The 13,630-nt window shown below is 44.0% G+C and overlaps 4 protein-coding genes across 4 annotated transcripts; 3 read left to right on the plus strand and 1 right to left on the minus strand.

Moving 5' to 3' along the window:
* Positions 1 to 6: 6 nt before the first annotated feature.
* Positions 7 to 3,589, plus strand: TREMEDRAFT_32433 (uncharacterized protein; the record flags this gene model as incomplete). The annotated part of the gene is made up of 3 exons (XM_007005597.1): positions 7 to 254; positions 486 to 2,768; positions 3,061 to 3,589. 3 exons carry the CDS (start codon positions 7 to 9, stop codon positions 3,587 to 3,589), a joined length of 3,060 nt encoding a protein of 1,019 aa, XP_007005659.1.
* Positions 3,590 to 3,970: 381 nt separating this feature from the next.
* Positions 3,971 to 6,461, minus strand: TREMEDRAFT_57311 (uncharacterized protein). The gene is made up of 6 exons (XM_007005674.1): positions 5,807 to 6,461; positions 5,616 to 5,679; positions 5,484 to 5,567; positions 4,994 to 5,193; positions 4,429 to 4,732; positions 3,971 to 4,230 (listed from the first exon to the last, which is right to left on the minus strand). The coding sequence occupies exons 1-6, from the start codon at positions 6,153 to 6,155 to the stop codon at positions 4,170 to 4,172; spliced, it is 1,062 nt and encodes a 353-aa protein (XP_007005736.1). The 5' UTR covers positions 6,156 to 6,461; the 3' UTR covers positions 3,971 to 4,169.
* A 365-nt stretch (positions 6,462 to 6,826) lies between these two features.
* Positions 6,827 to 9,671, plus strand: TREMEDRAFT_44762 (uncharacterized protein). Its single transcript, XM_007005653.1, has 6 exons — positions 6,827 to 7,283; positions 7,399 to 7,549; positions 7,691 to 8,045; positions 8,194 to 8,317; positions 8,383 to 9,010; positions 9,180 to 9,671. Exons 1-6 carry the CDS (start codon positions 7,085 to 7,087, stop codon positions 9,604 to 9,606), a joined length of 1,884 nt encoding a protein of 627 aa, XP_007005715.1. The 5' UTR covers positions 6,827 to 7,084; the 3' UTR covers positions 9,607 to 9,671.
* Positions 9,672 to 11,182: 1,511 nt separating this feature from the next.
* TREMEDRAFT_32424 (uncharacterized protein) lies at positions 11,183 to 13,306 on the plus strand (the record flags this gene model as incomplete). Its single annotated transcript, XM_007005596.1, has 8 exons — positions 11,183 to 11,246; positions 11,549 to 11,574; positions 11,803 to 11,851; positions 11,894 to 11,964; positions 12,175 to 12,271; positions 12,507 to 12,640; positions 12,978 to 13,079; positions 13,277 to 13,306. 8 exons carry the CDS (start codon positions 11,183 to 11,185, stop codon positions 13,304 to 13,306), a joined length of 573 nt encoding a protein of 190 aa, XP_007005658.1.
* Positions 13,307 to 13,630: the final 324 nt, after the last annotated feature.

A 13,630-nucleotide genomic window follows, 5' to 3' on the forward strand; every position in this document is an offset into this window, starting at 1 on the left:
CCCTCCATGCTTCTCACCATCACTTCATATCTCCTCAAGCCAAATCGTCTTTCTCTAAATTATCTACCAGCTATACGATCATCGTACGCACTTACAACGCCGACTTTGAGAGGTATAACACCACCAAGGACTAGTATCAGCTGTTCTCCTTATTCGACTTTCAAGAAGAAAAAGCGACTCGCCATGGCTCTGAAAAATGGGGTTGAGAATGAAGAGGTCAAGGCCAAGGTCATCGATGGAACTGGGATCGCAAAGTGAGTCCATGATTGTGGTCTTACTGTCTCTCCGGCCAAGAGAAGACGAGAATGTCTTATGCTCCTTGCCGTCCACTATCACCCCCATCCTGCGCAATGACTTTGCGAACATATCTTTCCTGCTTATGTGACACCCGACCCGTCTGACCTCTCTCATTCGCTCGCTCGCTTGACTTCATTGCTCTTCAGACACTTGTCATGTTTTCCATCACCAGTCCCATTGACACTCAGAGCCCTTCGAAGTTCCATCTCCGAATCCATCTCCTCTTTCCACACCGCCAACCCAAGTTTTCGTCCTCCTCACTTGACAATCTTCCAACTCGGTTCCAGTCCCGCCTCCTCCACTTATATCCGTATGAAACTCAAAGCTGCTCAAGAAAGCGGTATGACCGTTTCTCATATTTCTATTCCTTCCGATCTCGAATCTTCCTCTCCAACAGGAACAGGAGTGAAGAAACTCTCTGAACTTGTACATAAAGCCAATGCGGACGAAACTGTTTCTGGTATCCTCGTTCAACTTCCTCTTGAGGGAACTACAAAAGAAGAAGAAAAATCCATTGTTGATTCAGTAAACGTTTTGAAAGATGTCGATGGATTTCATCCTGAAAATATCGGTTTACTCAATTCCCGTCTTTCCGAACCATATTTCACACCTTGTACACCAGCGGGAGTTATAAAACTTATCGAATCTACAGAGTTCGATCTTCGAGGTAGTCAAGCTGTCGTTTTGGGTAGAAGTGATATCGTCGGTACTCCCGTCGCTGCTTTACTCCGAAAGAAAGATGCCACAGTAACTCAATGTCATTCAAAAACTAAAAATTTACGAGATATCGTAAAAACTGCAGATGTGGTAGTTGCAGCCATTGGTATACCAGAGTTCGTCCTTGGAGAATGGCTGAAACCAGGTTGTATAGTTATCGATGTGGGAATCAATTATGTTCCTGATTCAACCAAAAAGTCAGGTCAACGTTTAGTCGGTGATGTTCATTTCGAATCTGCAAGTCAAGTCGCTAGTTATATCACACCTGTTCCAGGGGGTGTTGGTCCGATGACAGTTGCGATGCTCATGAACAATACTTTCGAAGCTGCGAAACGTACTTGGCGTATCAATCGAGAACGAAAGATTATCCCTCTACCGTTGGACGTCAAGGAAAACGTACCGAGTGATATCGAAATCGCTACTGCTCAAACTCCAAAACCTGTCGCAGAATTGGCAGCAGAGATGGGTATACAATCAGATGAGTTGGAAAGTTATGGGAAATATAAAGCCAAAGTAGAGTTGAGTATTTTGGAACGTCTCAAAAATCGAAAAGATGGGAAATATATTGTCGTCGCGGGTATCACACCTACTCCTCTCGGTGAAGGGAAATCGACTACTACGATTGGATTAGCTCAAGCTTTATGTGCTCATCTTGGTAAAACGGCAATTGCATGTGTTCGACAACCCAGTCAAGGTCCAACATTCGGTGTTAAAGGTGGAGCTGCGGGAGGAGGATATTCTCAAGTTATTCCTATGACAGAATTCAATTTACATCTCACAGGAGATATTCATGCCGTTTCAGCAGCTAATAATTTATTAGCTGCCGCTATAGACGCACGTATGTTTCACGAATCTACTCAAACCGATAAAGCTTTATTCAATCGACTTTGTCCATCTAAAAAAGGAATTAGAACTTTTGCAAAACCTATGATTGCAAGATTGAAGAAACTAGGTATAGACAAAACCAATCCGGACGATTTAACAGATGAAGAAATTTCAAGATTCGCTAGACTTGATATGGATCCAGAAACGATAACTTGGAATAGAGTGGTTGATACAAACGATCGATATCTCCGTTCTATAACAATAGGTCAAGCACCAACAGAAAAAGGTTCTACAAGACAAACTGCATTCGACATTTCTGTCGCTTCTGAATGTATGGCAGTTTTAGCTCTTTCAAAAGATCTTTCCGATATGCGTACAAGATTAGGTCGAATGGTAGTTGCAACTTCAAAATCTGGTGAACCTATAACAGCAGAAGATATAGGTTGTGCTGGTGCGATGACGGTTTTAATGAAAGATTCAATCAAACCTACTTTGATGCAAACTTTAGAAGGTACACCAGTTTTCGTACATGCTGGACCTTTCGCAAATATCGCACATGGTAATTCTTCCATTATAGCCGATAGGATCGCTCTCAAATTGGCAGGAACGGAAGAAGGCGATGGAGATGAAAGACAAGGATATGTGGTCACTGAAGCTGGGTTCGGTGCGGATATAGGAATGGAGAAATTCTGTAATATAAAATGTAGAGTCAGTGGTTTGTTGCCTAACGCTGTGGTTTTGGTAGCTACTGTTAGGGCTTTGAAAATGCACGGAGGAGGTCCGATCGTTACACCTGGTAAACCTTTAGACGCGGTTTATACAAAAGAAGATTTGGATTTGTTAAGGAAAGGTTGTGGGAATTTGGGGAAACATATTGAGAATGCAAAGAAGTTCGGATTGAAGGTTGTGGTAGCTATCAATAAGTTTTCGTGAGTTATTCAACCCTTCTTCCTTCTCAATATACCCCTTCCTTATCTCTTTCCCAGTATCTCTACGTATCATCTAGATCTCTACCTTTATCATCATATTCTACTTCATTTTTCCATCCCTCACTACCCCCATCCTCTATCGACGTCACACCTAGATGTCCTCTCATCCGAGCCTAGCTAAGTCGACACTCTCTCCCTCCTCTGACTCGCTCTCGCCTTCGGAAACTATCCTAAAAAATAACATGATACACCCAACATGGAACTTTGCTGCTTCATACATTCTGACAAGTAGAAACGATACCGACGCCGAAATCTCTCTCATCCAATCTTACGCTCTATCCGTAGGAGCAGATCACGCCGTTCCTTCCTCTCATTGGTCATACGGTGGACCAGGAGCATCAAAACTAGCTCAAGCAGTGATAGAAGCATGTTCAACACCTTCTTCATTCCGATTCCTTTACCCTTTATCTCTTTCTTTAATCGAAAAAATCACAATCATAGCTAAAGAAATGTACGGAGCATCTTCGATTTCTTTATCACCAATGGCAAAAGAAAATGTGGATAAATATACTTCTCAAGGTTATGGAGGATTACCGATTTGTATGGCTAAAACAGCTTTGAGTTTAAGTGATGATCCGAACAAAAAAGGAGTCCCGGAAGGTTTCGTTTTACCTATAACGAATGTCAAGTTAAGTGCTGGAGCAAGTTTCGTTTATCCTTTAGTTGGGGATATGAGTACTATGCCTGGTTTAACTACCAGACCTGGGTTTTATGATATTGATTTGAATGTTGATACTGGGGAAGTTGAAGGGTTGTTTTGAATAGGTATAATTACAATGGTTACACATACTCAAAGGAAAGATGAGGTTTTCGTATGGAAGGGATATGTGGTAAAAGGGGGAGGAGGTGTTGGGGTACGGAGTGCGGGTATGTGGGGATGCTTGACTCCATGTGGTACTTGGAAAGAGGACGACGAACCATGTGCAGGCGAGAAAGGATGTAGGTGAGAAACATGTCAATGATGAGAGTGTGATGGTGGTGAATGGGGAATGATATGGAAGCAAGGTGTCAAGGTTAAAAAGCGGTCTCAGGTGCGAACATGAAGGAGAGAAGGAAAATTGTGCAGAAGGTGAAGCAGGTATAAACGGCACGAAAGATATGGAAGGAAAACATTCAACATTTGTACAAAAGAAAAACATAGCCTCAACGGCAATGAACATGCACAAAACTCATCATGTAAAATTTAGTCAATAAGCATAAAGAGAGATGAGCTGATCTGATCTATTCACAATTCATATTCTTACCCTGCTATACCAAACTAGATGGAACAATCCCTACGAACAAAAACTTGAGAACTAACTCGGGACTGAACCTTTGTCCTCATAACGAGACATTGGAAGTTTACGAGACTTTCAACACGATACGACCGGCGATTTTACCAGCTTCGAGATCTTCGTAAGTTCTTTTCTTTGTCAGCTTGGTCTATACACATTGTACGAAAATCACCTCTCCTATGAAGGAACAACAACATGGGAAACAGGGGACAAATGAAGAAACAAGGAGCGAAGAAAGATGAGGGCTCAGGAGGTATGGAGAGCATGGAGGGGAAGAAAGAAGGATAGAAATGACGAAATGATAGATAAACGATAGTTTTACTGACTGTTTCAAATCTTCCAATTCCCTCAACTGATAATGTACCTTGACTTTACCAGCAGCTCCCATTTCCAAAGCTTCAACAGCATCTTGACGATTTCCAACATAACTACCTTGTACACGAATAGCTTTGAAAACACACCAGAAAGCGTTTATACCGATATCTGCGTCTGGCATTCCGACACAGACGAGTGTGCCACCAGGTCGAAGGTAATCGATAGCTTGTTTGTACGCTCCGGCAGAAGCGGAAGCTACTATGGCTGCGTGAGGACCTAGTCCTTCGGAAGATGATTTGATAGCTCCGACGATGTCTGATGGTCAGGGTTGTTCTAATGCTGTGACTGTTGATTCACGAGTCAGGAAAGGAGAAACTTGTTGTTGGGCATAAAACAATGCCGGAACTCTTGTTCTCCAAGGTAGGAAGGAGGGACATTCGACGACGTGTGGGAGGAGCAGAGATATGGATGGATGAATGTATCATAGGAGGAATCAGGAATAGGCCGTTGACCAAAATCAGAGGGAAGAGGGTAAAGGGGAGAAGAGGTACGTTCAGCTGTGTAAAGAGAACTCACCCTTCTCTTCTTTGAAATCGATAAACGTCTCCGCTCCCAAGCTCAAAGACAAATCCTTTTTATCTTTCCCTGTGTCAATAGCGATGACACGTAAACCCATAGCAACGGCATATTGGACGGCGAGATGACCGAGACCACCACCAGCACCGGGGATAGCGACGTAGTTGCCTACGATGGTGTTGGATTGCTTGAGTGCTTTACTGTGGGGTCAGTATGCATCGAACCTATCCAGAGATTGACCACTCGCATGTCCTCACGACAAAGGCCGCATTGGACTATGATGGGTTTGTCGCACACTTGTGGGTGGGTGGGGGTATAGGAGAATATGAGGGAAGGGTGGGGGTGTGGTAGGTAGGAAGAAGTGTGGGAGGGGTGGAAGGAGCGGAAGAGGGGTGGTAGGGAGGTGAAAAAGGTGGTACAGCACATCCAGATAGACACACAGGCATAGGTGAGAACGTAGTGAGGGACAAGAGGAATGGAAATCACTCACTATACCGTTACACCAGCACAGAGCAAAGATGCTGCTTCGGCCGAATCGATACCCTCGGGGATCGGGGTGACGTGATGAACGAACCTATACGTCAACTCCGAGTGAAGTGGGGGTGGGGTAGGAAAGACTTACGACACTACATACTGCGAGAAAGTACCATCTACTGTGTAACCCGAGTATTTGACTTTGGGGCAGGCTGGGATGAGCATCTACCATACTTGTATCGGAATGTCATGATCATCGGATTGAGATAAGACGGTAGAATGTGAAATGTCTGTCATATAGTGATGACAAGGGGTAACGATGCGAGACTAGCGACTCACTCATTTCCAAACCTTTCCTGCAGAATTCACAATCGAGACAACTATCCGCCATCCATTTAATCCCAACCCTATCACCGACCTTTACAGGACTATTGGCAGTACCAGGTGCGATCCCAACAATCTCACCTACACCTTCGTGTCCTCCGATAAGAGGTACCATAGGTTTAACAGGCCAATCACCCATCTTGGCGTGTAAATCTGTATGACAAACCCCAGTATGAGAAATCTTGACCAGACATTCTCCCGGTTTGAGAGAATCGATAGTTGGAACAGGATGATCCGTCTTGATAGTCAAGTCACCACCTAGTTCAGGGACTATAGCGGCTGTTTGAACTTTTGGAATTGACATTGTGTTGAAATGAGAATGAGTTGAATGAAAACGATGTGAAGGGATGACGTTGGTTGTGGATATATGAACGTGTTGGGAGGGTGAGAACGGGTTGGGTCGGAGTAGTAGTCGTGGTACACTCGGCGCCCGGTTAGATACATAACCCGGTAATCTTCTAACGCCCAATTGGCAAAAACGACTCGTCAAGCGAAGCTCGGTCATGACGCCTGAAACTACTACAACTCTCTACAATCTTCTACACAGTAGTATAGACAATGAAGGGAAGGGTTCAGCAAGTTCTCGTTCCTTCCACAGAATAAAGTATGTTTGATGCATAACGGTTTGTACCGGCCATCTCGCCGTCTATAACAGCGCTATGGTCCTCCTACTTTGTCCTACCAGCCACGAGAGGGATGTTGGTATAACCGGAGGATCCGGAGGAGATACGAGGGCAGAGGGGAGGAAGGGGCGGAGAGAGGGACGGAGGCTGAGCAGGGAAGGACGATCCCGCCGGCGACGGAAGCAGACGCATCGGGTAATCATGGCGGGCTGTTCCGACTTTCTCCCACGGTGGATAAGGTGGTCGTCTCCATTGCCAGTCTCACTCACCCCTCGACCAATTGTCAGGCTCACAAGGTAGGATGGAATTTTGACAACCGACTCTCCTTGGTTTCCTACGGTCCACAGTACGAACCAACGTTGCCAGTCACCATCCTCATTACACGCCACCGGCTGAACAAAACAAGGGCAGAGGAGTGCTGCTCCCATTTAAAAACTTCAAAATCGTAATCATACTATCACTAACGCTTTACCCAGCGCGATCATTGCTCCCAACCAGTCGACTCGCCTTTCTCTCGACCTACATTCGACCCTCCTTTCGACCTCTCCTGCTTCATTCCTTCATACCTCAATTCCATCCCTCATTCACATCTTTCAGCAGAAGATACACCATGACGTCTGTCGCTCCTCCCATAGTGACCAGCAGTCACATACCCACCTCTTCAAAATACCAACTTCCGCAACTCCCTTCCATACCCGCTGCCAACCCACAGCGACAAATTCTGGACGCATTTCGACTCGCTGCTGCGAGTTTGATAGCTGAAGCATGGGGGGAAGACCCTGCGAAAATCTTCGAAGGATGTGATGTGGGTGAGTGAGAATTTCTTCCTTTCCTCCGCTCTACAAAATTTCTGTCATTACAATATTATCGTAAAAGAGCATGAAAGGTCGTATTTACAGTGTCATAAGTAGACTGACAATACAGGGAAGAAAGGTGCAGATTTGGCTGTAGCTATCCCTCGGTTCAAAAAAGGTAAACCGGATGAATGGGCCGCAAAGGTTCTGGAAGCGTTTCAACCTTCGAATTACCTCTCAAAGGTGTCTTTCGAAAAGCCATTTTTGGCGTTTACTTTCAAGTGAGTTTAACCTTTATACCGTGTCCTAATCATAGCTTGTCCACCAAAGTCATACTTAGTCATTCTTCCCCCCTTCTTTGCTATCCCAACCTGTGTCCACGATTGCAACGAGCAATGTCGTAACCTCCGCTCATGTCTCAGCAAAGAATCTTTCACTTACCATGTCCTCCGTCAAATCCAACTCTGTTCCCTCGCTGCTCGTCAAGAACCCTCCAACCCTACCCTTCCATACGGTGCCGTCAACGAGAACGAAGGGAAACTCATGGTCATCGATTTCTCCTCTCCAAACATTGCCAAACCCTTCCATGCCGGTCATCTTAGATCTACCATTATAGGTGCCGTCATCTCCAACATGCACGAAGCGTTTGGTTGGAAGGTGAAGCGGATCAACTACTTGGGTGATTGGGGTACTCAGTATGGGAAATTGTCAATCGGTTTTGATCGGTATGGGAGTGAGGAGGAGCTGGTCAAGGACCCTATAAAGCATTTGTTCAAGGTGAGAGTACATACCGCATCTGTCTCTCTCGTACATTTGTCTTTTGCCCGTCGCAAGTAACCCTCCATCCGTCTCGCCTCGAATGGCTATCTTCAAGCCTGATCATGGGAGCATGGTAAATGTCTTGAGTGATCAAACTTATGCCCAGGTGTACGTCAAGATCAACGAGGATGACGCGGCGGAGAAGGCTCGATATAACGCCGGTGAGGAGATAGACTCGGAGACCACCGTCCATGCGCTAGCGAAAAAAGTATTCAAAGATATGGAAGACGGTCAGTCATCCTTACTCCTCTCTGCCCTCCAATTTTGGCCAGGGTAGATATGAACTAACTTTCAGGCGAACCCAAAGCTATCGCACAATGGTCTCGATTCAGAGATCTCTCCATCGAAGCCTTGGTAGGCGTCTACGACAAACTCAACATCCATTTTGACGAATATTGGGGTGAATCGCAAGTCCGGAAAGAGTCTATGCAACGTGCCATCGACATTTGCCTCGAGAAGAAATTGACTTGCGAAGACAGAGGTGCTCTCCTGGTTGATTTGATGGAATGGAAAATGGACAGAGCCATTATTCGTAAAGCAGACGGAACGACCATTTATCTCACTCGTGACCTAGGAGGTGCTTATGACAAATACGAAAAGTATCATTTCGACAAACACATTTACGTTGTTCAAGCTGCTCAATCACTCCATTTCCGACAATTGTACAAGACTTTGGAATTGATGGAAGAGCCTTATTACAAGGAAGGAGTGTTCGAGCATGTGAGCTTTGGGATGGTGAATGGGATGAGCACCAGGAAAGGGACTGTTGTGTTCCTAGATGATATCTTGGAAGAAGCGAAGGAGGTGATGCATGAGCAGATGAGAAGTAATGAGGAGAAGTATAGACAGATCGAGGATCCAGAAACGACTTCGGCGATTATTGGACAGACTGCTGTGAAGATACAAGATTTGTCTGGGAAGAGGTGAGTTATTCAGTGTGGTCTTCATTCACCTTCCTCTACCTTTTTTCTTGTTATTCGTACATTATCATCTCCTCGTGAGATAGCTTGAAAGGTCATATGGCTCAGCTGTTCTGGCCCTATCACATGTTATCAACTTGATCGATTACAAACAATCAAGCTAACTGACTAGAGTCAACGACTACACGTTCAACATGCAACGTTGCACCTCATTCGAAGGAGATTTCGGACCTTTTATTCAATATTCGCACGTTCGTCTTTGTTCAGTCCAACGTAAAAACCCAAACGTTCCAATCGCATCATCATCAGATGATATCGATATATCCATCTTATCCGACCCCAAAATATACGATATGATCTATCATCTATCCATCTTCCCGACCACTCTCCGAACGGCATATACGAATAACGAACCTAGCACGTTGGTTCATTGGTGTTTCAAGATCTCTCATTTGGTAGGAGCGGCATGGGAAAGTGTCAAAGTTAGTGGAGCGGAGGAAGAAGAGGCAAAAGCGAGATTATTTTTGTATCTTCGAACGAGGGAGGTTTTGGCCTACGCCATGAGGTTGTTAAGTTTGACACCTATCGAGAGGATGTGAGGTTGGGGTGGGGTTTGGTATGATCCAAAGATTGTGATCTAATGATGCATGTGTAGAAACATGTGCATGTGAGTTTACTAGTGATCTAGTGACATGTTGAGCACTATAAGTATTTACTGGTATATGAGTTGATGCCAAGGATGACTGCGTCATTTCTTTCCGACTGATGCGGTCCAAGGCCTACGGTCCTTGTTCTTGATCAAACTCATCAAATCACTTGTTATCCACCCCGATCTTTGTGCTTACACTCACACTCACCTCGTGTCATCTTTCCCAAGTGTCAACTGCGCACTGCGATAGACAATAACTGTACAAGTACTCGAATAGCATCACGGAAATCGGACCGGGATTTATAGCTGTATTAGGATTCTAGGCCTGGACCCACGCAGCCTTACTCCACTTTAACCACCTCTACTATCTACTTTCGACCTCATATCCATCTTTTCAAGAACATCTCAAAGCTCATAGTCATCCTACAAACCCTCTCAACCCTTGATTTGACTCTTTGACTTCCTTTCAAGTGACATCCCCTCAAGCCACGTCCAAATAACTTCCTTTCGTCTTTCTCTCCTCACCTGAAGCCGGATATCCCCCTCACCGATCAACCACAAAATTTGACCATTCCACCAACCCACTTCCCCAGTACGTCAGTGAACAGTGGACAACGAATTATCCTTCATCTGGCCTATCGAAGATATCAAGACTATCACTTAGAGTTGAATCATACGATTTCAACCTCGTGTAGTTCCGCACCCAAGAAAAGCGGTGCGCGACGTTATACGATTCTTGGCATAAATCATTCTAAAACATCGCCTCTATAAGTCCGAATTGTCACGTCATTCACGTTTCAATCATCTAGCACAGCGAGCACCGACTTATCGGCATCACAGAAGGAAGATAGGATTCAAGCATCGGATCACAACGTTCTGATATCAACTAAGTACACTTGATTTGGGTGATCGTCAATTTTGATAGAAGAGTTGGGAATCTACACGTGTCATCTTATCATCTTCATCGACAACTTGACAATTTGAGGATTCATCCAAATTCAAACCATCGACAAGATTAGACATCATTCATATCATATTCGTCACCCCTCCATCCCTGAAAGATACTCATATCTTTTGCTCAACAACATTCTTCATCTTCACACACACACCCTCTCGCATCCGAGTAATCAAAGAGAGACCCCTTTGCGATTACCTCAAACATATATTCCGTCTTGTCAGCAGATATACTTCACAGTAAAACTAAACGATCATTCAATCGATTAAAGTCGAGTATAAAAAGCTGTGCTATACTTCATTGTGACTGGATCGGTGAACTAGATTGCATTGAGACACATTCGTCCATACTTTAGTCAGACATCCCCCGGCATAAAGCAACGCACGAGACAGAGGGATAATTTGAAGAATCAAGAAGTAGTCTGGTGAAGTTGAAAAGATAAGATCAGTGGGAAACATCGGGAAGAAACAAGGGACGCAAGATTTTGAAGAACTGAGTAATTTTTCTAGCCAAGAAGAGAACAAGGTTATCCTCTTGGAAGTTTAGTTCAGGTTGAGTGGGATTGATAAAGATGGGGAAATCACAGAGCAAGTTGACTGCCGATGAGTTGGCGGAATTGCAGAAGAATACTTATTGTGAGTTGTTGCTTGTCAAATTCTTCTCCCCCACTTTCTGTGATATCATTCCCTACACCATCCAGTTACCCTGTGGTCTTTCAAGTACAAGTTTCGCGGGACGTTTCGAAAACCGGCTCTCTCTACCTTGTCACTCCAGTTCTCTCACAATGTTGCCACCTCTCATCACTTCCTATCACCCAGCACCACCGACTTTACAGCTTGAAGTGTCATGTATCGTTCAGTTCTGCAGACCGAGGCGAAGGCAGAAATTCACAGATAATGAATCATGTTTGATACTGCGAGACTGAACTGATGTACAGTTGACAAGAAAGAATTACAACAATGGGTTTGTCTTTTTTTCTTCCTCGCCCGTCTAGTCTCTTGATGATTGTTCTTTCACATTCACTACACCAGCCCTCATTTCACCATCCACAGTCCAAATGTCCTGAGGTCTGCCCGCAACGTTTGAAGTACCGATTGAATACGGCCTCGTCGTCATCGCTACAGAGGGTATGAATCAATGGCTGCATCACAAACGTGCTTTATGGATTCCCTCGGTCAAGCTGACAGACAGCACAAAGGGTTTCTTAAAGATTGTCCTAATGGCCAATTGAACAAAGAAGGTCAGTTGGATCCTTGAGACGAGACTAAGCTGACAAAAATAGAGTTTAAAAAGATATATCGACAATTCTTCCCTTTTGGCGATCCATCTCAATTCGCAGATTACGTCTTCAATGTGGGTTCTTCTCCTCTTTCTCCCCTCAAATTCTAAACCAGCCTCCTCCAAAAACCCACACACCAAACCACCACCAATACCATTCACCTCTTGTCGCAATGTTCGGCGTCGTCAGTATCAAACGATCTCTTCGAGCCATCGTCAATGAAAATCGACATGTGTTGCTGCTTTTTGTCTCATTTTGCGAATGATCGTCGAACTGACGCTTAGGTATTTGACGAAGATAAATCAGGTACTATAGAGTTCAAAGAATTCATCTGTGCCCTTTCTGTCACTTCACGCGGACGACTAGATGAAAAATTGAGATGTTGGTCCTTCTTGCAATTTATCACTCTCCTCCACATCATTTCAGTTCTCTTCTTTGACTTTCTCTTCCCCTATCTTCTCTACTCTCTCTCTGGTCTGATTCCATCCGCTAAAGCTCACTGTCACCTTCACCATGCAAATTTTCCCAGTCCTGCGTGGTTTCGAGTCAGACAAGTGTTTCCCCCCCTTTTAGCGGAACCGTGCAAAAAATGTGAAAATGTATTCCTGACAAATAGGGGCGTTCCAATTATATGATATTGACAGAGATGGTTACATCACATATGGAGAGATGTTGGCCATTGTACAGAGTATATATAAGATGACTGGTCAAATGGTCAGATTACCGGAAGATGAAGATACTCCAGAAAAAGTGAGTCATCAATTTTCCCTACTTTCCCTTCTGTTATCTTCCTATCCCCTAATCTCCTCCTCTATCCCCTTGTTGTCCCCTGCTCTTCTTTGAAACACGACTCTCTATCATTTCCGTGTCTTCTTGTCTCCATATCTTCATCTCGTCCTATATTCCATGTTGGGACAAGTGATCATTCATCCTTGCGCCTCTTCTTCCCGTCTCACTATTTTCTTTTTGCTCAAATCCTACGACTGTTTGATGTCACGTTTTATTCTTTATGTTCGGTCAAACCATCTCAAGAGGTACTCTCATATAGAAGCAAGATGGTATGATGGAACGTCCAGCTGATGAATAGCGAGTCGATAAAATATTCCGGAATATGGATAAGAACAATGATGAAAAATTGACATTTGAGGAATTCAAAGAAGGTTCAAAACAAGATCCTACAATTGTTCAAGTATGTCTTCATCCCATTCAACACGTCACTCTTACCCGTTCTGATCTCTTGTTTCACCTTTGTGGCCCTTGTACTCTCACTCTTCAAACATACCTCTTTGAGTTAACTCGTTTTCTCTCGTCAACAACGTCATATCGTTTTTCCATTACCTATAAAACCGCTATCTCTGTTGAAAGCTAGTCAATGCTGATCATCAGGCTTTATCCCTGTACGATGGATTGGTCTAGATAACTGATACGTTTCCGAACAAGTAACAAAAATGAAAATCACATTAGAAAAAAAAAGAAAGGATAGAATGGAACTGTCGAGTTGAACTCTGATAGATACGTCATTAGCGTTTTTATTTCATTTATTTGTAAGAGTATGAATCATTGGTCATCTTACGCTCAATTTTCCTCTTTTGTCGGCCATTTCAATCGGACGTAATGATGATATATTTGTGCATATGGGCATAATCTACGTATCTTGTATGATAAATGACTTGATTGTTTGTTTTCCCTTCGACTCGGTCTACTTTCACCACTCTCCTCTTTTCTTTCTCTTTCTATTTA

Source organism: Tremella mesenterica (genome assembly GCF_000271645.1).
Source record: "Tremella mesenterica DSM 1558 unplaced genomic scaffold TREMEscaffold_8, whole genome shotgun sequence".
NCBI lineage: Eukaryota > Fungi > Basidiomycota > Tremellomycetes > Tremellales > Tremellaceae > Tremella > Tremella mesenterica.